The following is a 24294-nucleotide window of genomic DNA, read 5'->3' on the forward strand; positions in this document are numbered from 1 at the left end:
TTCCTCCCGGTGCCGGCACACAGGGCTCCCGCTGCTGGGCGGGCCCGGCCGCACTTTGATGTGAGGAAGCGCCCTGGGTTCCATTGTGGGYGGATGGGCTGAGCTCAGCTCCCCCAGCAMRGCCMGGCCCAGCTGCAAGGGCTGCAGCCATGCTGGGTGAGGGAGCCCCTCGGCCGAGAGCCGTGTCCCTCGATGCCCAGGCCATCAGGAAAGGCTGCAGCCCGTGTAATCAGTGCCCAGCAGCCGCCGCTGCGGGAGCCCGGGGCAGCCAGACAGGCTTGATGATAATKGTGCTTCCTGCTGGCACAGCCATGTCTGCAGATGGGCTCCACTGGTGTGAGGAGTAGAGCTGGGCCTGCCATAACACCGCTGGGCTTGTAAATCCCAGTGCTGGCAGCTCAGCTGGGAGTGCAGGGCTGCGGGGAGGGAGAGGTGCCTTTGAGGGGGCAGCACACCAAGCAGGCAGTTGTGGGTGTGGTGTTTAGCCCCATGTTCCCMCCCCTTTTCCCAGTCTCCTCAACAGCTCCTGCCCTGGCAGGGCACTGATGGCACCAGGCTGGTACAGACCCTGCTGCTGTGTGGAATCCTCAGGGCTTTGGTGAGGACAGGGATGCTGTGTGCSAGCCCTGATCTGGCTGTTGGAGGGCCCAGGCTCAACCATCATGGAGACCCACACAGCACTGAACGGGCACAGGGATGCTCCTGCCTCAGTGTCCCCTCCTGTCCCCCACAGGTGGCCTGGCTGGAGGGATCGAAATCTGCATCACATTCCCGACCGAGTATGTGAAGACGCAGCTGCAGCTGGACGAGAAGGCAAACCCTCCCCGCTACAAGGGCATCGGTGAGCAGGGGTTTGGGGCTCCCRGGGAGCCTGGCTGGAGCTGGGGGGATTTGCTGGGGCGGTGGCGGGTGGTSCTCGGCGTGGCGGGTGACGGCGGCGCCGCTGTGCTCTGCCGCAGGGGACTGTGTGAAGCAGACTGTCCGTGACCATGGCATCCGGGGGCTGTACCGGGGGCTCAGCTCGCTGTTGTACGGCTCCATCCCCAAGGCTGCCGTCAGGTACGTGCCCCCATGGCGTGGGGTGAGTGGGGGGGAYCCCCCAACAGCAGCAAACAAGGGGGTGGCTGTGTCCTTGGTGTCTCCATCGGCGTTTTACCAAAGCTGGGTGGTTTCCTGGGGAGGGAGGGCCCTCTCAGGGGTGTGCGGCTGCTCTTGGAGACAGACCCAGAGCAGGGGCTGCAGCCCTCTGTGCAGCCCAGGGGTTGGCACAGTGGCTCCTTTGCAGGTTCGGCATGTTCGAGTTCCTCAGCAACCAGATGCGAGATGAGCAGGGGCGGCTGGACAGCACACGGGGCCTCATCTGCGGGCTGGGGGCTGGCGTGGCCGAGGCCGTGGCCGTGGTCTGCCCCATGGAGACAGTGAAGGTGGGTGGCAGTGGCTGCCAGTGTCCCCTCCTTGGCACACATTGCTGGGCTGGGAGGGGCCAAAAGCCAGGGATGCCCAACTTTTGGGGAGCTGAGGGCTGTGTGCATTTGCTCAGGGCAGTTTTGTAGGGGAGGATCTGATCCTGGAAAGCCCTGTGGAAGGTCAGGTCAGGTGGCCCCAGCCCCTGCCCCCCTCTGGGGAGGAGCCCCACACCCAGGAGCTGTCCTGTCACCCATTTCATTACTCTAAGCCCCTCAAGGCTGCTTGCAGCGGCAGTTTATCAGATTCCGCTGCAAAATGCCCTGCTGGCCATCAGCACAGGTTTCCCCCATGATCCGTCCTGGAGCTGCCTAGCTGCATGGGTCGGCTCTGGTCTTGGGACTGTCCCTGGAGCAAGGCAGGAGGTGGCCAGCAGCCCTTTGGGACCATCACATCTGCATTACCTCAGCCAGGACAAGTGCATCATCTCCTCGTAGGTGAAGTTTATCCATGACCAGACCTCTCCCAACCCCAAGTACCGTGGTTTCTTCCATGGCGTCCGGGAGATCATTCGGGAACAGGGTGAGTCTCAGGGAAATGGCACCCCTGTTTCCTGGGTACTGCCATGCTGTGGGGACAGGGTGRCATGTGGCAGATGGGCACAGGCTGGGACAGGTGCCCTGGGGAGGTTTTTCCCTGCTGCTTGAGGCTGCTCTCCCCTCCAACACTCTSTTCTTGCAGGACTGAGGGGGACGTACCAGGGTTTAACTGCAACTGTCCTCAAGCAAGGATCAAACCAGGCCATCCGCTTCTTCGTCATGACCTCCCTCAAGAACTGGTACAAAGGTATGGTGCCCTTGTTCCCCCAGGCCACCCTGGCTGTGCCTGTGGCTCCTCAGCCTTGGGAGCTGGCATGGGGTTTCCATCAGCTTACCCCCTGCTTCTCATGGCTCAGCCACTCAGGGTGGAGGAAGATTAAAACCAGGGTGGAGTGGCCCCAGCCTGTAGGGCTGAGGGGTCTTGGTGCTGGAGCATCACTTTCATACCCACCCTGACCCCRTGGTGCAGCGTGGGCTCTGTGGGGCTGGTGGTGCTGGAAGGTCCCCAGCTCAGCACTGCACCCTGGCCACAAGCAGCCAGACCTGCGACCTTCCTTGCAGGTTCCTTCAGGAATGCATACAGGAATCCCTCCTCCACTGTGCTCTCAACCTCTYTTCTTTCCCAGGGGACAATCCCAACAAGGTCATGAACCCCTTAGTGACAGGGGTGTTTGGAGCCCTSGCTGGAGCTGCGAGTGTCTTTGGCAACACCCCTTTGGACGTGGTGAAGACCAGGATGCAGGTACGGTGCCAGGGCACTGTGGGACTGCTCTGCCTGCAGCAGCCTGGGGGCTCCCACTGCCTGGGAGCTGTGTCATGCAGTCCCTGGGGCATGTGATGCCAGTGGGGTTTGGTGTGGGAGATGTCTGGGATTGCTCCTGAGCCATGGGGAGTGTTTGTACGGAGGTGGGGACGTCCCTGCTGGCTTTGATGTCCTGGGGCAGCAGAGAGAGATCAGTTTCTCATGGCGCTGATCATGCCTTTCCCTTCCCACAGGGGCTGGAAGCACACAAGTACAAGAACACCTGGGACTGCGCCTACCAGATCATGAAACACGAAGGGCCCCTGGCGTAAGCTCTGCAGTGGGGGTGGCTGRGGGGAGGATGGGCAGGGAGGGGGCTGTGAGAGCACCCAGCCCCACGGCCCCCTCTCTGTCCCTGGCAGGTTTTACAAGGGCACAGTGCCTCGCTTGGGCCGTGTGTGTCTTGATGTGGCCATCGTCTTCATCATCTACGATGAGGTGGTCAAATTCCTCAACAAGGTGTGGAAAACGGACTGAGGGGCCGGGCCAGGCAGCCCCCGCCTCCCGCTCCCCGCAGGGCTGCAGCTGGAGAGCAGAGACCAAACCCAYACCCGCCTGCGGCGCTGCTGGGGCCAGGTCTGCCCTGCACACCCCAAACCTGGCCACCTTTATTTTTAGGAACAGGCTCTGGAGCAGGTTAAATTACTAGTTGTATGTTAAAAGGAGCAGGGAGGGAGCTGCATCCCACTATCCTGACCCCCAGCATCCCGGTTATGCCCACCCCCATCTCCTGGTGACACTTTCCCCTGGTCCCACATCMGCTGTGAGTGCTGGTTATCCAGGGCAAGGTGTCCTTCCAACAGTGGCCTCAGGGCTTCTGGCAGCCAGGAGCTGCTGTCTGCCTGGGGAACACCTCTTTTAGGGGTGCTGGGAGTGTCCTGGAGCCATGTGGGTGCAATGCTAAGCTGTACATCACAAGTTGATGGGGGCTGATGCCACCAGCAGGGTCACAGCAGCTCTGGGAGGAGCCCAACAGCCCTGCACCCCTTGGGATGGGAGGGCAGTGTCCCTCTGGTGTGACCCCCAAGCTCCCTCCTCCCTCCCTGCCAGCACCGAGACCACTGGAGTGTGACATCCCATCCCATCCCCGGGGTCCTGCTCAGCCCCGGGCTGCTGAACAGGGGCTGCCCAAAATTGCACATTCAGCCAGGCCTTTAGTTCTGCTCACTGTGGGCTGGGGTTGGGGTGAACCGGGTGCCCCTCACCTGCCGTTTACAGCCGAGATGTGGGTGCGAGCCAGGCGAGGAGGTGCAGCCCCACGCCGCAGGCTTGCCCCCTCGGCCAGGGGTGCAAAACCCCTTTCTTCTGCCACATTCCCTGCATCTGCCCTCCCGCCGCCTCTCCGTGGTGCCCTAGGTAATCCGTAGCTTTTGGAGCTTCACGCTGACTCACTAACACCCGTGGCCGTGGGGCTGGAGCCCTGCCCTGCCYGTGCCAGGCTGGCCCCACTGCATTTGTGCCAAATTTCTCCTGAGGGAGCTGGGGGTGCAGGATCCCGGGGCTCAACCCATCCTTCTTCCCTCTTGTAGCCAGCGATGAGCTCAGCCTTAACACAGGAGGGCGAAGGAGGAAAGCCCAGGTGTGGTTTACCTGCGGCTTTTGGCTCTGAAGCCAGTGAGGGTTGCATTAGGTTTTTTTTTTTATTATTATTCTGTTTTACATTCGCAATTTGAATAAAATCAGTCTGGCTTTAGCAGCTGCGTTGTTGTCTGGGCTGTGCTGAGTGGGCAGTGAGTGGCTCCTGTCCTGTGGGTGTGGGACGGGGCTCCCCATCGTGCCAGGATGGTGTTCCTGGGGGAGCATCAGCTCCGACCCAGCAGTGCCCATTCCCAGATGCTGCCAGGCACGGTTGTGTTGTTTCATGCACAGTGCTTTATTAATAATCCTGGTTAATTGTCTAAAGTCCTTTCCCTGCCATAGGGCTAGGGGCTGGGACGGCGAGGGGCGGTGGAGCAGAAGGGAACGGGCTTTGTCCCCCCGCCCAGCCCGGGGGCGGTGCGGCACGGCCRGAGCTCCCAGCCTGGCCACCGGCACAGCCCTCGCTGCTTGTCCGGTGTCCGCTGGTGCGGGACAGAGCCTCCCGCGGGGCTCGCAGGCTCCCGGTGCCATGCGGGGCCCGCTGCTCTGGGCGGGCTGGCTGCTGGCCACCGGCTGCCTGGTGGGTGCCACGGGCAGCTGCCGGCACCGCTGCTGCCCCGGCAGGAACAACGCGTGCTGGGCCCCTGGCGCCCGCCGGGCTCCCTGCTACTGCGACTCGTACTGCCAAAGGACCGGAGACTGCTGCCACGACTACCATGCCACGTGCCGCCGTGCCGGTGAGTGGCCGAGGGGGTGGCACTGGCCGGACTGGGGACCCAACCTGAGCTGGTGTTYGGTGGCGAGTGTTTGCTCTTACCTGTTAGCCCCGTGCTTTGGGTGGTAACAGGTTGTGTCTGGGGATGCCGGCTGGGCTGGGTTTGTGGCCATGTCCCAGCTGTCCCCTTTTCCATGCTGGATGTCTGACTGGCCCCAGTGCTGTGAGAGAGCCCGCAGGGGTTGCAGCTGATGGGAGTGCTGTCCCTGCAAGCCTGAGTGGTCAGTGTAGGACCCAGCAGGACAAGCCTCAGTGTCACCTCTGCTGCTGTCACAGGCAGTGCCTTGCATAGGGACAGGGGAACTGGGGGCTGCACTGAGGGTGCCAAACAGGACTCATGGGCTTGGGGGGTGCAGAGCCAGCCTGCCATGAGGACCCAAACCTGGGCAGGCAGGCGCCGGCCCCCTGGACAATTGCAGCCGTCAGCCCTTCCTAATCTCCGGGGAGATTAGCAGGGTCCCAGCTCAGCACGATGCAYGCAGGGATAAAGTCCTGCGGAAGCAGCTTACAATGCCCCTCCACTGGCAGGGGTCAGGGGAGAGGGGCTGCCAGGGTCACTCTGGCCCGTGTCCTTCCTCCGCTCTCCCTGTCTCCTGTGTTCCATCTCTCCTGCTCTGCCCTTGCCCTTGTTCATGACCCTGAAACTGTCGCTTTTCCCTCTCCATCCCTGGCAGCAGTGGGCTGTGCCGTGGGGCCCTGGGGGCCGTGGAGCGGGTGCAGCTCCCCGTGCGGGGTCGGCAGCAGGGCCCGCAGCCGCCAGGTCACGGTCCCGCCCCGGCACGGAGGGGATCCCTGCCCTGACCTCAAGCAGCGCCGTGGCTGYCTGGGGCAGCACCCGACCTGCGGCACGGCCAAAGGTAACGTGGGCTGCCCGCCGCCCTCCTGCGCGGTTGTCTCCAAGTGCTGCCGTTCACACTGCCCGGCCCGGGGTGTCTTTAATCATCCCCGTGCCCCTCACAGCTGCTCTTCTGCCAGAGGTAGCCAAGATACTGCCCAACTCCTTCAGCCAGGACTTCAGAGATCCCTGGCGAAGAGCTGGGCTGCCACTGCCAGAGGAGCCCTCTGGGTATGTGTGGAATTGGGGCCCGTCTGTAGCCTCCCTCCCCAAATGTGGGATCCCTCTGCACCCCCTGCAGTCATGRCCCCTTTGCTACCCCTAGACCAGCACCTTTATGCTCCCCCAGCCATTWCTCTTCTCCCTCCCCAAACCATGGCCCCATTGCACCCCTGTACAAAACCATGGCCCTTCGCATCCCCCTAGAACCATTATCCTTCCCACCCTCCGAACCACAATCCCTTTGCACCCCCTAAACCCACAGCCCCTCTGCACCCCCAGAGCCATTACCCTTCTCACCTCCCCAACCAAGGCTGCCCCTTTGAACTCACATCCCCTTTATACCCTAACCATAAAAAAACACCACAACCTCTGCCCTGCCTTCCGACCTCCATTTTCCCTCTTTTCTCCCCCCATTTTGCCCCCTCCCCAGCTCTTCCCTCCCCAGCTACTGCGGCTATTTCCGCCTGACGCGGGTGGGATCCCCGTGCCGAGGGCGAGCCTGGAGCCGCCGGCTGCAGCKGGACAAGCAGGTGTGTGTGGAATGCTGGGGGAACCTGTCCCACCGCCGTCCCCGCTGCACAGGACACGGCCTGCAAGGAGCCAGGTACGGGTGTTTTGTGGCATCCCCACCACGGGATCTCTCCTAAGGAACACCTCTCCCTGCCTCTAAGGCATTCTCCTTTTATAGTCTAATTATCATTAATTTGTATATAAAACCATAATTATGTTAAAATGCACCACAAAATTACAGTATACCATCATATTATTAAATAAATCAATAACATGTTCTATCAACCAATATTACAAAATAAAAATATATGTATTTAAATAGAATTGAGTATCTCTGTTGGAAAGGACATACAATGATTATCTAGTCTGACTGCTGTTATATATGTAATATAAATGCATATATAAAACTATATTTAATTTTTTTAATTGTATTCACTAATAGTACACCCCGGTTCCCACTGATTTTCCCTTCCAGGACATTTTGGGTGGCTGCTTCTGTGGTGGGGTGCCAGGGCTCGTGGGTGCAGGAGGGYCTGCAGGAGGGCTGTGTCTGCTCCCCCCCAGCTCTCATCTTCATTTAAGATTCCCCTAGAAAGGTGAGTATAGCCTTCCCATGGCACCCTCCTTGCTGGGGAGGCAGGAAATGAAATAAAAATGTGGCGTCTTTCATAATTTCATCTTTCTACAGGTTTGCTGCTCACTCTCGGAGCCAACTCCCAGTGTTTTTCATTAAATATTTTGTCCAAAACTCTATAATAAAGATTAAAAATAAGAGAATTGCTGAAGTGTGGTGATTAATGGTAGAAGAAGAGCACGATGAGGTTAAGTCTGGGTGAGAAGATATGTGGGGTGGTGATGTCACCCTCAGCCATGACATACTGTGCCGTGAGCTGCGACTGGCAAGCAGCATGAGGATGGAGGCAGCATCCTTCATGTCTGAGCTCACTGCCTGCAGGATCAGGTGAGCCAAGCAGGGTGGCAGGGGTGCAGAAATTAAATGGAGACATCCGAAATCTGCACATGGGTGATGGTGTCCAGTTCCAGCCATGGGGCTCAGCTGCCCCCACTGGAGGGATGATGCAGGGCTGGGTGGTGCTGCTGCCCTTCCCCAGCCCTCGGATCCCTGYTCCAGCTTTGGGTGGTGGTACCACAGCCCGTGGTGGGAGCAAGTGCCATGCCAGGGCTGGATCCTGCCCCACTGCAGCTGGTGGCTGCTGCCTGTTTGCTGCCCCAGGACATGTTTGGCTCCTGCAAGCCCCTCTCACACCTCCCTCCTGGGCAGGGAATTGAAAGGCTTCAAAACTGGGAATGTTCTTGGCCTCTTTATTTGGGATAAAAGCCCAGGTTGGTCAYGGACCAAAGTGCTGGTTAAAAAATCAGGTGGTGGGAGCTGAGCACGAGGGGTGTCACAGCTCTGGGGYGCAGTCCCATCCTGCCAGCCAGAGCTGAGGGCAGGGAAGCCATGGACATGGCTCAGGGCAGGGATGCACYGCAGTTCTCACCTGGAGATTTGGAACTCACTGGGAGCAAAGTGAGTGTGTCCCGCACTGTGAGTGCAGTTCTCCTGAGTTACACCCCCAAACCTGCTGGTCAGGGAGAGCATCCAGCAAAGGGAGTGACACGGCTGCAGCATTTTGTGTCACACTGCTGCATGCCTGGGGCTGTCAGCCCCAGAGGGCAGTCCCAGCTCTCCTGGTGCATTGTCCTGATTTGGCACAGGGGCCAGCCCGTGCTGCACCAGCAGTTCCTGCACCAGCTCCAGCTCCTGCTCCAACTCCTGCGTGCCACAGCCCAGCCCTTGCACGGCTGTGGCACCTTCCCCCAGCACCTGCAGCACCCGTGCCACCAGCTGGGCCCTCACCAGCAGCACGGCCAGGGCTGTGTGGAGCCTGGCACAGCCCAGCGCCTTCATCCACCATTGGGCAGCGCTCCCTGCGGAGAGAGCGGGTGAAGGAGTGTGAGTGGGGCGGGGTTCCCCTGGGCAGAGCTGGCCTGGGGGACAAGGACACCATGTGCTCGTCCCAGGCACTCCACRCTGGCCGTACCTTGGCTCCAGCAGTGTTTGCAGTAGCGCAGGTCCCTCAGCACACCAGGGCCCGTGGTCTCCAGCCAGCGCAGAGCCGAGGCATGGAGCGAGCTGCCAGCAGGTGCCTTCTCCAGGAGCTGCACCAGGACAGGGAGCAGCTGCCGGGCCAGGACAGCTGGCTCTGCAAAAACGTTGGGCTCATCCTCCTTGTACAGGCTGGCAGCTCTGGGGGGAAAGCTGAGGTGTGAGTGAAGCTGAGGGTGTCCCCATGCTACCCACCCCACACTGCCTCATGCCAGCCCAGTGCTCACTTGTTGGCCTCCAGCTCCTCCATGATGCTCCTGAGATCCAAGACGGGGATGTGCTSAAGCAGTGAGGTGAAGGTCTCAGGGTGCTCCCCGAACTCTCCCAGAAGGAGCTGCAGGAGGCTCTGGAGCCCCACGTTGTCCTGCACAAAGATGCAGCCATCTTGGGGTGGCTCCCCTGGGCTCTGCCACAGGTGGCTGGCRAAACCTGAGGCCTCATCCCGGACCTCCCGCTCCTCGTCTTGCAGAAGGTGAATGGCCACRTTTATCAGCCTGAGGAAAGGGAAGAGAAGGGAAGGGAAGCATAACGCACATCCTTAAGCATCCCAGCCTGCCCAGAGGGAAGGGAAGGATGAGACTTCTGAGGAATTTCTCCCAGCCTGTCAAAGACACAACCACCCAAGAGCCTGCAGCTTGGGARGGAAGGGCTGTGCCAGGGATTGGGGGACCCAGCAATGCCATCTGCTACTCATAAGGGACTGGCTGCTTAAATTAAAATGCCACCCACACATTTTTTTGTTGACTGTGAGCTCTTGAGTGCTAGAGATTTTTGAATGAGTGGGGTTTTCYTCAGTACCCTTGAGATTTTGCAGGGGACACCTTTTGCAGAGTCCATTAACCTGCAGCGGGCTGGGGCTGTGGGAGCAGCACTGCTGGGAGCTGGCACAAGAACAGGCACCCCAGGGATGGGACAGTGACCTACCTCAGAGCCACGGGGACGAGCGAGGGACGGGCAGCACGCAGGGATCGCTGCACCACGGCAGCCCCCGCTGTCTGCAGGGAGYGGGCAGCCGCCAGCCGCAGCACCTCGGACCACGTGGAGCGGCTGCACTCCTCCAGCACCGCACACCAGCGCTCCACCAGTGCACCATCCTCATCCCCAAACCTGCCAGAGGCCAGGGAAGGAGGAGAGTTCAAGCACACCTTCCTGTTCCATGTAGGGGACCAAAGGCCACTGGCTGCCCTGAGACTGCAGGACCCAGGTGCAATGGTGTGATTTATGGGAGAGACGTTTGGCTCTGTTTCCAGCAAGGACTAAGGAAGAATCTGTGGGAGAGCTGGGCAGCCCCCAGCAGCAGCAGGGACCTACCGGTGGGTGAGCAGCAGGCTGGCAGCACACAGCACTTGGAAGAGGAGATCAGGGCCAGGACACTCAGCCTCCGCCATGTGCAGCAGCATCTCCAGACATGATGCTGAGGAGCCCTGGAGCTTGCTGGAAGCTTCCTGGGACCATGACAAGGGATCTCTGTAAAGATGCAGCAAAGCCTCAAGGTACAATCTCAGGAACTCTTTATCCCTTCTCTCCTGCAGCACCGASCGCAAGTTCTCCTAGTTGACAACAGAAAGAAGGTACATGGTTAGTGCTCCCAGMACTCCAGGACTGGGCCAGTGCCCTCACCCCCGCGCCCTCAGCATGGGGAGCACCAGCCTTCTCCACAATGGGATCCCAGGGGTCCCCTCTGCGTAGTGCACTGGRGTCCCCCTGCTTTACGTGGTGACTTATGAGCCCCATCATACCAGCAACGTCAGCCCAAGAGCATTCTCCAGCTCCTTGCACGTTCCTCCCTCCCCCTCGATCACCCAGCTCAGGATGGCCAGCCGGATGTCAGGGTTGGGCTGCTGGAGAAGTGAGCACACAGCAGCGATCTGCTCGCTGTCTGCCAGCCGGGCCGCCTCACTGCACACGAAGTGGGCCATGGTTTGGTGGAGGACGGCTGAGCCCACCTGCAGGAAAACCAGGATTGAGCCTGGAGCGATGGCTCTGCCTGACCCTGCCCGGGCTCCCTGCCAGGCAGGCTCTGGCYGTGCTTTTCCAAACAGAAAGCAGTACCTGTGGCTCGGCACAGCCCGGCTTTGCCCCCTGCAGGAGGCTGCCCAGCTCGGCACTGATGGTGTCACGGATGTGCTGGGTGAAGCTGGGGCTCAAGGACRCGGGCAGCAGGGCGAGCACCTGGAGGAAGGCGGCGCGGACGAGCGGGCAGCGCTGGGCAGGGGTGAGCAGCCAGCCCCTCGCCTCCAGCTGCAGAGCCACGGGACGCAGCAGCCTGCAGGGAGACACGGCCTCACCACGGGCACGGCACCAAGCTGGGCACCTGTCTGTGCCCAAAAAGCTGCAGAGTGAMCCCAGGTGGGGGGACAGCACGGACACACTCACCCCGCGCTGCCCGTGGCCGAGGCCAGCAGCGCCYGCATCTGCAGCAGGTGCCCGTGGACGGCGTTGTGCGAGCGGATCCGGCCGGGTGCCRCAGGGAGCTGCCGTGCCAGCTGCACCAGGAGCCCATAGCGCTGGGGTGGGGGCACAACGGGCACCAGGGCCTTGGCAGCCATTGCTCGGATGGCGTAGATGGGGCTCTCTGCCAGCCCCAGCAGTGGCTCCAGGAAGGGAGCAGAGGGGCTGTGGAGCAAAAGGGCACCACGTGGTGATGCTCTGGCTGGAGTAAAATGTCCCAGGAGCCAGGGCCAGCCTGGGCCCCATGGCACCCTTTCCCACTGCAAGAGCCCCTGGCTGAGGCAGAGCATCCCCAGTSCCCCATACCTGCCGGGACTGTCAGCACCAGGCTGCAGCTGGGCCAGGAGGGTGAGGATGGCGTGGAGTGCGGGGTGCAGGCGGGGCCCCCCCGACATGGGTGCTGTGGCCACCTTGAGCTCTCCCAGCAGGACAGCGCCCAGCTTTGGGTGCTGTCCAAGGAACGCCTGCAGGCTCAGCCCCTCTGACTGGCAGCCGTCCCTGTGGCTCCGTGGCTGCCCCAGCAGCCGRGAGGTGAGGGCGCCTGCAGGGACAGAGAAAGCAGCGTCAGGTCCCATCCAACCCTGCCAGACAGGCTCTAAACCCTGGGGGCCAAGGGATCTGTGTCAGTACTCACTGAAGAGCTGGATGGCCGCGTTCCTCATGGCCCAGCAYGGTGAGCCCAAGCCCTGCAGCGCCAGGGCCATCATGGGGGTGGCGTGGCACAGCACTGCCCCGCCCAGCCCTGCCCCTCGGACCAGCGTCTGCAGCACGTGGAGGGCACACACCTGGGGACAGCACACAGAGCTGGTGACACCGTGTGGGGAAGGGGCTCGTGGAGCCACGTCAGGGGAAGGATAGGGGAGCCAAGAGCCCATCAGCTCTTGGGCTGCAGGGCTGGGCAGCATGACCAGGGCTCAGGGTTTTTGCTCACTCTGAGTTCTCCACACCAGCACAGTCTCGTGCTGGGTACCTGGCACAGCTCCCTTGGGGGGACCTGGCACAGATCATCCTGCTCCCAAAGGGGCTCCAGCAGCCAGGAGAGCCACACTCACCTGCGGGAGGTCGAGGGTCTGGTCCCAGTCCTGTGGCAGTGCTGYGGCAGCCAAGGCCAGCAGTGTCTGGATGCAGTGGGTCAGCAGTGGCCGTGCCTGCGCCGGGGGCTCGCTGCTGACGATGCACAGGAAGAGCATGGGGAAGCCGGCAGCACGGCGCGTGATGGAGCTGCTCCGGGGCCCGCTCAGYGCCTCCAAACCCTGGCAGGGAAACAAAACCCACCGAGATGTGGCTGGAAACCTGGAACCTGCAGCTGCCCCACCAGGAGGGCACCAGCTGCACCAGCCCCACACCAGCATCTCAGCTTGCCCCAGGGAGTGGGGACACTGAGAAATGACCCCGGTGCTCCATGGGGCACATGGGAAACAAGGGACACAATGAGTACAGTACCTGCTCCAGCACAGCCCGGGGGATGGCCTGCAGCTCTGGATCMGGGTGGTTCAGCAGAGCAGCACAGAATTTGGTGAAGCCCATGCTGCAGCCCTCTACTGCTCCCTGGGGCAGAGCARTGTCAGGCCCCTGCACCCCAAAGGCTGCACCCACCAGCCCCCCATGGCCCCAGAAAACACTTTGTGAAGGGGAAGAGAAAGTGAGAAGACATGATGGTGTGGGGATGTGGGGGGGTCTGGCACTGGAGCCTTCCAGCCATCCCCACATCCTGCCCCAGAGCAGACCCTGCCCCACTGCACTTGCCCTCCCTCCACCCCAGCACACCAGAGCAGGGCTGGAGAGGTGGGTTAGGGCTCATGATCAGCTCTTACCCAGTGCCGGCACCGCAGCAGGATTTCCTGGAACACCCTGGTGGCCATCTGCAGGGTGGGGAGCGGCAGGAGAGGCCCCGATTCAGCAGGCAGTGCCCGGGATAGCAGCAGCTCAGCCAGACCCCCCAGGAGCAGCCCAATCTCCTGGGAAGAAGAGGAAGGTCAGCAAGACTGGCAGGGAGGAGGAGAAGCTGAGATGGGTGGCCACAGGGTTGCAAGCTGGGTAGCCTGGCTGTGCCAGAGCAGAGGACTATCGCTGTCTGGGAARAAGCTGGGCTCCACTAGGGCAGGCAGGGTGAGGGCTGCTTTTGGTGGGGCTGATGGTTGCAACTCTCCCTGGAAGGCAGTGAGGATGTGTGAGAGCACTGAGGTGAGAACAGGAATTCCCCCAGCAAGGGTGAATGCCCCAGGTTGGGGTGGGCTGGATGGTGGGTAACATGTTGGCCTTCCCCTCTCCCAGTGGCATGAGGRGTCCCTACCTTCACTGACACCCAGCAGCACGTCAGGATCAGGCTGTGCTCCTCAGACAGTAGGATTGAGTCCTCCTCCTCTTGCCCCTGGCCCTTCCCCAGCATGATGAGGGAGCCGATGGCATTCCCCATGTCTGCAAACGATGGGGCAGCAGCTGCAAAAGGAAAAGCCTTCATCACCTAGAGGCACTGAACCCAAAGCAAGTGCATTCTCCCTGGGCTGGAGGGCTCGGGGTCAGGAATGTTTGTGATGGAGGTGTCAGTGCTTCCCAGGGATGGTTCCCCCACCATGGGCACACACTCACCTTGCTCATCAGCACCAGGGCCTTGCTGGCTCTGCAGAGCACCCAGGAGGAAGGAGGTGATGTCCCTCACTGTGGTCACGAGGYGGGTGAGCAGCTCCTGCCAGCCCTGCACCAACTCTGCTGCCTGCATGGAGACKGCCACCTCGGGCACCTGGAGCAGGCACCTGCGCAGGGCAGCGATGGCTCCTGCAGAACACCAGCCCTGCTCACCGTGGGGCCAGCACAGCCCCRGCTTCCTGCCTGAGCTCACGGCTCAGGGCAGAGAGCAGGCCCTGGGTGAGGGCTGTGCTGGGCAGGGGGAGTGCTGAAGCAGGGAAACCGAGGCAAGCAGCATGAGCTGTGCCAAATCCCGCCTGTACGATTCCAGCCTGCTCCAGGTGCTGGGGACCCAGTGCAGGAGCTGCTCCGTGCCCAGCCCTGCCCAGCCCTGCCCTCCCCTGGGGCCGTACCGTGCATGGGSGCTGTGGCTGCTGCCTGCAGCAGATCCTGCCTCGCTGCTGTGTACTGGGCTTGCAGCACGTGCAGAAGGTGCTGGGCGAAGCACAACCCTCGGCTGGGCAGTGTCACAGCTGCCTCAGCCTCCAGGGACAGGCTCTTCATGGTGCCACTGTCTGACCTGGGCAATGGGCAGATCCTGCTGTGAGCACCAGGGAATTTCCTGCCCATCTTGTGCTGTGCAGCTCCTTCCTCCCCTGGTGCAGACCCCTGTATCCCAACCCTCCCAGGCTCCTTCCTCTCCCAGTGCAGACCCCTGAATCCCAACCCTCCCAGCTTCCCATCCATAAACACAGACTGGTGGGGCACCAGGGCTGACAACACGCCCTTGGGGGGTCCTGTGCCACCACAGGGAGAGGGAAGGGGAYGCCAGGAGCTCGTACTTCTGCAGGATGGTCTTCATCAGCACAGCTCCAGCTTCAGCCTCCTGCACTCGGGGGCTGCCCAGGGTGTCCTGGGCCAGCTGAAAGAGAGCCAGGGCGATGGGCTCGGGGAATGTGGGAGGGAAGTAGTGGACAAGCAGCTCCGAGGCCAAGTCTCTGATCTGCCAGGACAGAGTAGATATGGGAAAAAGTGGGACATGGGAGAATGGAAAGCATGGTGGGCTTCCCCTCTGAGCCTAATCGRGGCCAAGGCAGGCATCTTCATGACCTACCCTTGGCTTTATGAGGCTCACCTCGTTAGTGCTGTCCTGCAGGCAGCTCAGCAGCGCCAGCAAATTGGGCTGGGAGAAGAAGTCCCAGCAGCCACTCTTCCTGGCGTAGCTCAGCAGYGTGGCCATGGTGCCTGTGACAGGGACACAGGGCGGTGCCATGGGACTGGCTGGGAGTATCCCCATGGCTGAGGGAGRCAGGCTGCCTGTACTCACGTGGGGGCTGGCCTTTCTTCCTGTCRGGGCTCCAGGTGTCTGTGCAGGTCTCCAAAACAGCAGCCAGGAGGAGCAGAGCCGTCTTCTTCCTCTGGTAGTTGGAGCCTGGGCTCAGTGAGGCGATGCTGAGCTGCAGCAGCCATTCCACAAAGCCTGTAGGCAGAGAGCGGGGCACAGAGCAATGCTGGGCACTTGTGAATCCCCCAGGGCTGTGTGGAGGTGCTGGGTGGCTGCCTCACCTACAGCCTGGGCGAGCTGCCCAGCTCCCTGGCCAGGGCCGGTGCCTCGTGGCCCCTTCCCCCGCAGCCGGGCCAGYGAGCTGTCCCGCAGCCGCACCAGCGCCTTCCGCAGCGCCGCCTGCAGCAGCTGCCGGAACGAGGACGAGTCGCAGTTGAGGTTGAGGGGCAGGAACTCCCGCAGCAGCCGCAGCTCGGTGCCYGACAGGGGCTGGCTGGTGTTGGGGCTGCAGCAGAGCAGGCTCAGCGCTGCCAGCCGCACGCCCTCCTCGCGGGTGCCCAGGCAGAGCGAGAGCCGCTCCAGCTCCTCAGCCCCCAGCGGCAGCGCCCCCGCCACGCTCTGCTGCGCCCTCAGCAGTGACACCCACGCCCGCAGCGACGCCGTGTCCCGGCCACCAAAGCGGGCGGCCAGCGGCGCCTGGACGGCTGGGAGCTGCCGCAGGGTCCAGGTGAGGAGGTGGTTGGCAGCGTTGCTGTGCAGGATGGGCAGCGGGGAGCGGAGGGCCTGGGAGAGCAGGGGGAGCCAGCACAGCGCCCAYTGCTCTGCCAGGGCCACCTCTGTACCCCGCTGGCCGTCCCGCCACTCGCTGCACTGCTGCCGCACCAGCACCTTGTAGAGCTCGGCAGCRGCGGGACACAGGTGGTTGGTGGAGAGGCAGCTCAGGAGGTGCTGTGGCAGCTCTGGGTAGGCATCCAGCACCTGGGAGAAAGGCGGGTGACCCTCATCTCCCTGTCGGGCTGGAAGCTGCACAGGGGGAGGACAGAKCTGGGCACAGCMACACTGCAGCCACCCTGSCMCTGAGYRTCTCTGGTACCTCAWRCTGCTTTTGGAGGGCAGTGACAAARCTTCCCTTCCCACTGGCACTCCCCAGGGATTCACTGCTGTAGCTCACTACCCCAGGGTTCCTCTCCCTTGGGTGATGCTAAAGTAGTCCCTCTGGGTGGGGAGGCTGCCTGCCCAAGTGGCTGAGCGGRGTAGAAGGTGACAGGCAGTGGACAGAGGCTGTGCCACCTCAGCACCTCACCYATCCCCCTGCCTTCCCTACCTGCTGGCTGCCCATGTAGGGGACGATGGCACACAGGGGCACATATCTTGCTTTGATCTGCCACGGCATTGASACCACCCTCTGCAGCATCTGTTGGTAGAGGGGTCTCTCCTGGTCCTGGAAGTGCTGGCACTCAAGGTGGTAGATCTCCAGGAGCAGTCGGAAGGAGCTGTGGATGAACTCAGACACTCCTTCCACCTGCAGGAGAAGGACAGCAAACAGGGGGGGTTGGGGTGGGCTCCCTCTCATGTCTTGCTGTCCCGCAGCAGGTGAAGCACCAGGACATGGCCCTTCGGAGTCTGTGTGTGACAAATGCCACGATCTCAGCAGTGTGACTGCCCCTGCCCTGGCAGCTGCAGGCAAGGGGTGTGTTTGGCTGATGGAGCTGAAGCAGGCAGAGGTGTTATGGGCTGGGGACAGCAGCTGAGCCAGGTGAAGGAAAGGCTGTTCCTGCCATAGCCCTTCAGCACTGTGTCCTTACCGGGGTCTCGGCGTTGTTCCACAGCAGCTGGGTGAGCTGCTGGAGGAGCTCGGTGTCCTGGCCCAGGACGTGGGTCCCCTTCAGGTGCCAGACTGCAGGCAGGCTCTCCCGCAGGCGCTGCAGCCACAGTGCACAGGCTGCCAAAGCAGAGAGCTCTGCTGCAGCACTCGCCCCAGACYGGCCTGAGCAGAGCCAGCACAGGCTGTGGGCTTAAGGAGCCTGTGTGCAGGGGCAGCAGTTCCCCATTTAGGTACACAACACCCCCAAGAGGATTGGTGTCCACTGGGCTGCAGCAGAAATTAACAGCAGTTTCCAAAYCAGCTACCAACACAGAGAAAAGCATCTTCCTTGGGAGAAGACAAAGCACATGGGGGCTCTGTGCATCACGAGCAGAGTGAACCTTTCAAACCTCCCCAGCACGGATGGCAGGGCTGCCACCTCCTACCTTGGAAGCAGTAGTAGTGGCAGTCCTTCAGCTCCCTGGTCAGGGCACACACAGCGGGAAAGAGCACATCCAGCAGCAGGCAGGCCTGCRGGAACACAGCAGCTCAGGGAGTGGGCAGGCACGGGATTGCCAGGGTGAGAAAAGCCTGCTGTGAGACAGGCTGGGAGAATGCTGCCCGATTCTCCACTCRTACAGAGCTCACCTCAGCTCTCTGCCTCAGCTCGTGAGGACTCAGGAGAGGCTGGAGGTGTGCAGAGCTGAGGCTGTGCTCTGCAGGGGCAGGCTCGGGTTTATGCCCTGGGAGCACAGGGTGAGCACTGCTTTGCTTGTGGAGGGGCTTTTGGCACCACCAGGCTTCCCAGCTCCCCAGGAAAGAGCAAACCCTGCTTGGATGCCTTTGGAAAAAGCAGGCTCCTGGCTGACTCGCTGTGCATGGACGCAGGGAGCTGCTGGTGTGGGGGTGCAGCCTGACTTCATCCCCCAAGGATCCCCAGGCAGCAGAGGTGGCTGCCAGCCCTCTCTGAGTGCTCTCTCAAGCCCTGTCTGCGGGGTTTGAGCTCTCCTACCTTGTGGGGGAAGCCCTCCAGCTGGCAGCTGAGGATGTCCATCTTGCAGCACGTCAGCAATCCTCTGGTGAGCACCAGCTTCTCCAGCCCATCYGGTTCCAGGGCACGGGGTACTTCCACCAGCAGCTCCCCAAACTTCAGTTGCCCAGCGCCTGGTGGGAAAAGGCTGCATTGGATGGAARGAAGGTGGCAAACCCAAATGTCCCTGCCATAGCTCATTCCAGTGCCCATGGAAAGCAGCTGGGGCTCCCAGGCACAGCAGCAGAGTCCAGCCTGGCAGCAGCCTCTGTCCCCTCACACCCAAACAYGCCTGTCACCCCCTGCCAGAGGCTGCCCCCAGCTCAGGATGGAGCACGTACCTTGGCTGGGGAGCTGGAACAGGGTCAGCACAGCACTGGCCCCACGCTGGGGCTGGGGGGCCGTGTTCACCAGCATGCTCAGGGCTGTGCCTGCCAGCAGCCTCGTGTCCTTGTTTGGGCTCTGGACTCGCAGGAAGGCAAAGACACAGCTCATAACCCCATTTAAACACCAATCCCATTTAAGCACCCCTATAAGCAGCCATATGGGGTCTGTCAGACATGCCAGACACTGGGCTGGCTCTTCAGGCTTCCCTTGGGGAGGGGAATGGGGAAAGCACCCGGGAAGGACAGCACTGCTCTGCTCCTCGGGGCCCAGGGCTGTACGCACCTTCCCCCAAGCCACCTCCAGCAGCAGTCCCAACAGGCTCTGCAGGGTCTCACTCTTCCCCGATGTGTTCCACACCAGGGGAGCCACGTCCTTYGGCAGCGCCTGGAACACCTGGAGGCAGGCCTGGAGGAGCAGGAGGTGCCACAGGGATCACTCTCAGTATTCCTTACCTCTGGAAAAGCAGCAATGCCCAGGAACGGCCATTCRAAGCAGCTCGATGGGTTACAGCCCCCCTGGACGTTGCTGCCAGTGCCTGGCCAGTCCTTCCAGGATCTGATCCTTCCCCCACTTGCAAATCTGGCTCGTACCTTGATGACCAAGTAGCACCAGGTGCTGCTGGCTGCGGGCTGGTCCTGCAGCACCCAGTGCAGGGTGGCAGCCAAGCGCTGCAGCAGCAGAGCCAGGTTCTGCTGCCAGTGCTGCCGGCCCAGGCTGCTCTCCTCCAGGAACATGGACACTGCGGGCAAGGGGACAGCATCAGCCCACAGCCCTCCTGCAGCCAGCCCTGCCCTGCTTCAGCCAAGGGCTGGCGAGGTGACAACGGGGCTGGGGTGCAGGGGATGCTTTGGCKTGTCTGGTTTCCAGCTGTGGATGGGCAGAGCACTGAATGCTGCTGGGACCTCTGCAGAGATCACATGGATCTGGCTGCTGATCGCTGCTCCCCTTCCCGTGAGCACAGAGAACCCAGTTTGGGTGGGCAGGGAGTGCCCTGTGCACTGGTGGTATGGGCTGGGAGAAGCCCTCGGAAGGCAAGGAACAGASACTGACCTGACTGAAGGTCCCCAGGAGACAGCACCTGCAGGGACAGAATGACACTTTGTCCTGTGTGATGACATGCTGGGGCTCAGTGCCTCGGACAGCAGGGTCCTGCCAGCACCAYAAGCTGCCCCAGGGGTGAGCAAAGGGCTGGTGTGATGGGCAGCCACATTGCCAGCTGCAACCAAGGGCAAATCCCCGGAATAGTGGGAAGAGAAGGACTGCAGGCAGCCCAGAGCAGGACATCCCTGTCACACATGGTCTCCAGCCAAATCCCCATGTCACACATGGTCTCCAGCCAGTGTCATTGCACAGCCAGGGCTCACTCACCTCTCCCTGCAGTGCCAGCCCAGCCAGCAGTGTGCCCACCTCCTGGGCCAGCAGGGCTTCCTTCCCCACAGCCAGCTGGGTCACCATCTGCCAAGAGACACCCCGAGTCAGCCRCTCTGCCCAGAGCCCCAGGAGATATTGAGTGCTACAGGGGGTGCTGGTGGCACCCCCAAACCCCTCTGCCAGTAAAGATGCTGGAAAGCTCCAGAGCTGTGTCATGAGTGGSCAAAGCCAGCCCAGCCGATTGCCTTACAGACCTGTTCCAGTTTCTGGAAGGAGCTGGAGCTGCTGGTTGCCTCCATCTGGAAAGCCAGGACACAGCGGAGCAGGGGCCGTGCCTCTGCCTCACCCAGTGCCTGCAGACCCTCGCTCAGCACCCGTGTCAGCTGCAGAGCCTCCTCCAGGTGCTTCTCTTTGCATCTCTTGGCAGTACTCCTGGAACAGGACAAGGATGGGGGTGAGGATACCCTGGCTCGGTGAAGTTTGGAGTGGGGGAGTATCCCGAATTGTTGGGTCCGGGATTGGGGTGCCCCAGCTTGATTTGGGTTGGGGTAGGGGTGCTCCAGCTGGGTAGGTGTTGGGGTTGGAGTGGCCCAGCTTGCGATGCTCCTCTCTCCCAGCTGCACTCAGCATTGCACTGGAGTGAGGAAGGAGGGAAGGGGGCGGGAGAAAACGACACGAAATCCTCAAAGCTCAGCGCATGCATGACCCCCCTTGGTGGGTCAGAAGAGCTCCAAAAATCCYAAAACGTGCAGCCCTGCTGCTGCAGAGCCGGCTGTAAGGGCATGGGAGCACGCGAGGGTGGCTCGAACCCTTTGCTGGGTGTCGATCTTCTCACACTCCCTCTCTCCTTCCTTCCCTCCCTCCCGACCCGCSCCCGGGGRATGCCCGGGGGATGYCCGGGGGATGCCCGGGGGATRCCGMGATCCRCGCCGGGCGATGCACGGGCGCTCCACGCCGGCGCTTTCCCGGTGCAGCCGCAGCCGGGCCGATCCCCAGAGCTCCCTCCCTCCCCGCCCTGCTCTCACCCCGCGAAGTGCCGCAGGCAGCGCAGGCACGACAGCACGGCCGGGGCCAGGCCCCGTGTGCCGTAGAAGGCAGCGCAGGCCCGCGCCTCCCGCTCGGCGCCCATGGCGGCAGCACCATAGAGCTACGGAGCCACAGAGCCACCGAGCCACAGGGCCGAGCTCGGCACTCGCGGGCTCCCCCTGCCGCTGTCCCGGCCGCCACCGCCCGCACGGAGCCCGGCACGGGCGATCGATCCCTCGGTCCAGCACCGCCCGCACGGAGCCCGGCACTGGCGATCCCTTGATCCAACACCGCCCGCACGGAGCCCGGCACGGGCGATCCCTTGATCCAACACCGCCCGCACAGAGCCCGGCACCGGCGATCCCTCGGCCCGGCAGTGCCCGCACGGAGCCCGGCACCGGCGATCTCTCGGTCCAACACCGCCCGCACGGAGCCCGGCACCGGCGATCCCTCGGCCCGGCACCGCCCGCACGGAGCCCGGCACGGGCGATCCCTCGGTCCAGCACCGCCCGCACAGAGCCCGGCACAGGCGATCCCTTGGTCCAACACCGCCCGCACAGAGCCCGGCACAGGCGATCCCTTGGTCCAACACCGCCCGCACAGAGCCCGGCACGGGCGATCTCTCGGTCCAACACCGCCCGCACAGAGCCCGGCACGGGCGATCCCTCGGTCCAGCACCGCCCGCACGGAGCCCGGCACCGGCGAGCCCTCGGCCCGGCCGCCGGCTGCGAGCGAAGGAGTAAAAAACATCATCTTCCCAAGAAGAAGATGATCGCCCCTTCCATAGACGATGAAAAGCGAGACGCCCAGAACGCCTGCAAACCGGGTGCTGCCTGCCGAGCATAGGGATTTGGACAGTGTTGAGATAGTGTAAGAGCTCTGAAATGCTAACTGGAATGCTTCAGGGTGAAGCAGTTGTCTGGTTCCATCGTGGTTCATTGCAGAAGAGGAGGTCTGGTACCCCACAGTCCTCCTGCTATGCCACGAGCATCATCTCTGATAGCCAGCACCCCTACTCGTGGTAGGGATCATCTCTGATAGCCAGCATCCCTACTTGTGGTAGGGATCATCTCTGATAGCCAGCATCCCTACTCGTGGTATCATTAATAACACTACTCCCCACTGGAGAGATTCCATGTCTTCCTATGGTTGGCACAGGGTTGAACTATTTATTAGGCACAATTTTAAGRTGATTTTTAGAGGTCCCTTYCAATCCAAACCATTCCCTGATTCTAGAATTTTTGTTTCTTTTTTATTAAACATGGTTTTAGACATCCCACTAAATTTCAGCTACACAGAAAATGCTTCTTGTTTTTGATTTTGAAGGACCGTTTTTACCTTGGGTTGTTTCTCACAGTGGCAACAGTGAAACACAGTGGCACATGGAAACACAGCTACACTGGGCGGCCAGGAGGACACTGAGATGTGGATCTCAGTGTAAATACTTCCCTTGGGATGGAAAGCCCCAAGCCTGCAGTTTTTGACAACATTTGTCACCAGCTTCAATCAYTGTTCTGCTTTAGAAATCAGCCTGGAAGCCCAAATTCAGCCAGGGGTCCAGGTTTGCTTGGGCTGCTGCCAACATCAATGAGTGGAACAGCCCAGGATTTGTCCCAGGTAAGGCAGAGCAGTGCAGGAGGATGGTTWCATCCCTCAGACGTGATCCTCCATTCCCAGAGAATCACAGCCACCCCACACAGGTGACACGGAGTGGGGAGAAGCACTGCCAAACCACAGCTCCCACAGCACCCAGGCRGGGACAAGACAGAAGGGACTGCTGCCATGTGTAGGGTTTTCAGTGCTCCTGTTCCCTTTGCCTTGTGCTGCCTGCAGAAGGGAGGGGCAGAGCAGGGAAAGAGGGATTTTTTTTTTCTTGTTTCACCATAGGGAGGATTTTCAAACCCTATAAATTCACTTTTGACAAGTGAACGGCTAAAGCAGATTAACCTTTTTGCTAATCCTCTATAATGGCTTTGGAATCTCCTTAACCAATAAGAAAATGATAAGAGCCTGTTTCTTTTCTTTTTATCTATATCTATATTGTCCTCCCTTGTCTGCATTTTTTTTTTCTTTCTTGTTTTATTTTCCTTTCCTTTTCTAATATGAAATAGCCCAGCGATCCTATCTCCCAGAGGCTCAGTAAACAGAACATCAGAAATCCCTTTCCTTTATTCCTCCCTGGTAACAGGGTGCAGAGAAGTGTCTGCCGATTGGGATTTGATTACCAGCAGCTATCAAAAGTCTCTTTGTAAGATCTGGGTCCTAAATCCCATAATTCTTTGATAAAAGAAGTATTACCAGTCCATTTTCTGAAGTGAAAGGTATGAGAGGAATGAAAGAAAGCAATCAGCAGAGATCCTAATAGGCTAAGTGCATGTGTGGTGGGAAGGCAGGGYTGGGACAGGAYGCCCAGGAAAGRCRTCCTTTGTTAGGGATGGGGAAGGAGAATTAATCTGCTTCAGGCGTGTGGTTATTACAGCCAAGAGCAGAAATGGTCAGACACTGCCCAGGACATGTCCCAGCTCACCTGTCCTGTGGTCACTCTGCACCAGCACACGGTGGTGAGCACAGCCTGGCCCCACATCCACCCCTTGTGCCAGTGTTTGGGTACATGCATGAAGCTGGGAGCAGTTTTTAGTGATCCCTGGATTCAGAGCATTCCCAGTGGAGCAGGGCAGCAGTGAACATGCCCAGACTGAGCAGCTACAAAGGTGTCTTCATCTCAAACCTACAGCAAACAGATTCGCAGAGCTCGGCTGTAATCCATGTTACACCACCGGGACAGCTGAAGGAGAGGCAAATGAAGGGATGGCAGGAAAAGCAGGGGTTTGGTTCTGAGAGAGTCACATGTAGAACAGCAATGGGGATTTCTTCCCAGCACTGGTGAGGAAGGGCAGGCAGTGAGCAGGGATGAGGAGAGAAGGGGGTTGAGGAGAGGGGCTCTCTGGGGACTGGCTGTCAGTTTTGCAGGATGCTGCAGGCATTGCTGGGCTGTCCAGTGTGAGGAGCTTTGGGGTGCAGTGGTTGCACAGCACCCACCCTGTSTGGGTGTCTCCTTGGTGCACCGTGGGTGGGATTGCTATCTTCACTCCCCTGCAAGGAAACACCCAGTGTGAGAGCATCCCCACGTGAGCTCCTGAGGCCTTGCTACTCTCCTGGGCTTAAACTTCACTTGGGTTTAAACTTTGCTAAGCAGCCTGATCCCAACCATGCCTTCTCTATTTTATTCCCAGCTACTGATTTCAAACWCACAGGATAGCAGATGTTCTCTCTCCTGCTGTGGATTGCAGCTGCCAGGCCTCGATGTTTGCCCTTGGAATGGTCAGAGCCAGCCCTCCCTTCCTGCCCTGAGACTTGGCCATAGCCTCACCCCAGTTCCTCTGGCTGGGCAGGAGCTGGGAACTGAAGTGGCTTTGGGAAAGCCTGACTGTGACACTGAGTCCACACTCCTGCCTGGATGGCTGTGGGACCTCACTGAGA

General features: G+C 60.8%; 3 protein-coding genes across 6 annotated transcripts in view; 2 read left to right on the forward strand and 1 right to left on the reverse strand.

Moving 5' to 3' along the window:
- The window catches only part of SLC25A1 (solute carrier family 25 member 1), a 14035-nt gene extending 9537 nt beyond the window's left edge, over positions 1 to 4498 (forward strand). The window contains exons 2-9 of one of the 2 annotated variants that reach the window (XM_057380760.1): positions 734 to 841; positions 960 to 1059; positions 1286 to 1424; positions 1902 to 1986; positions 2146 to 2250; positions 2630 to 2745; positions 3000 to 3073; positions 3168 to 4498. In XM_057380760.1, the coding sequence (XP_057236743.1) occupies positions 734 to 841; positions 960 to 1059; positions 1286 to 1424; positions 1902 to 1986; positions 2146 to 2250; positions 2630 to 2745; positions 3000 to 3073; positions 3168 to 3282 (842 nt within the window). In that variant the 3' untranslated portion in view covers positions 3283 to 4498. Of the gene's footprint in view, positions 1 to 733; positions 842 to 959; positions 1060 to 1285; positions 1425 to 1901; positions 1987 to 2145; positions 2251 to 2629; positions 2746 to 2999; positions 3074 to 3167 lie in introns of those variants that run through there. The other variant, XM_057380761.1, reaches the window with a different exon arrangement.
- Positions 4499 to 4565: 67 nt separating this feature from the next.
- On the forward strand, positions 4566 to 7494 carry LOC130582193 (somatomedin-B and thrombospondin type-1 domain-containing protein-like). 3 transcript variants are annotated; one of them, XM_057380758.1, is made up of 5 exons: positions 4566 to 5120; positions 5833 to 6015; positions 6119 to 6224; positions 6646 to 6819; positions 7201 to 7494. In XM_057380758.1, the coding sequence occupies exons 1-5, from the start codon at positions 4667 to 4669 to the stop codon at positions 7304 to 7306; spliced, it is 1023 nt and encodes a 340-aa protein (XP_057236741.1). In that variant the 5' UTR covers positions 4566 to 4666; the 3' UTR covers positions 7307 to 7494. The 3 variants fall into 3 exon arrangements, with proteins under 3 accessions (XP_057236741.1, XP_057236742.1, XP_057236739.1); XM_057380759.1 differs by having other exon boundaries at positions 6134 to 6224; XM_057380756.1 differs by lacking the exon at positions 7201 to 7494 and having other exon boundaries at positions 5833 to 6711.
- An 82-nt stretch (positions 7495 to 7576) lies between these two features.
- LOC130582195 (thyroid adenoma-associated protein homolog) lies at positions 7577 to 20920 on the reverse strand. The gene is made up of 31 exons (XM_057380762.1): positions 20814 to 20920; positions 20043 to 20220; positions 19786 to 19872; positions 19468 to 19495; positions 19008 to 19156; positions 18700 to 18822; positions 18372 to 18492; positions 18013 to 18164; positions 17447 to 17531; positions 17002 to 17138; positions 16521 to 16718; positions 15478 to 16174; positions 15239 to 15391; positions 15047 to 15156; positions 14754 to 14914; positions 14325 to 14491; positions 13876 to 14061; positions 13580 to 13725; positions 13101 to 13244; positions 12730 to 12834; positions 12339 to 12539; positions 11921 to 12071; positions 11593 to 11827; positions 11212 to 11451; positions 10888 to 11101; positions 10575 to 10781; positions 10147 to 10385; positions 9760 to 9942; positions 9063 to 9329; positions 8771 to 8976; positions 7577 to 8657 (listed from the first exon to the last, which is right to left on the reverse strand). Exons 1-31 carry the CDS (start codon positions 20915 to 20917, stop codon positions 8365 to 8367), a joined length of 5667 nt encoding a protein of 1888 aa, XP_057236745.1. The 5' UTR covers positions 20918 to 20920; the 3' UTR covers positions 7577 to 8364.
- Positions 20921 to 24294: the final 3374 nt, after the last annotated feature.

Source organism: Malurus melanocephalus, unplaced genomic scaffold, assembly GCF_030028575.1.
Source record: "Malurus melanocephalus ecotype Western Australia unplaced genomic scaffold, MMel_1.1 scaffold_470, whole genome shotgun sequence".
NCBI classification, from domain to species: Eukaryota; Metazoa; Chordata; class Aves; order Passeriformes; family Maluridae; genus Malurus; species Malurus melanocephalus.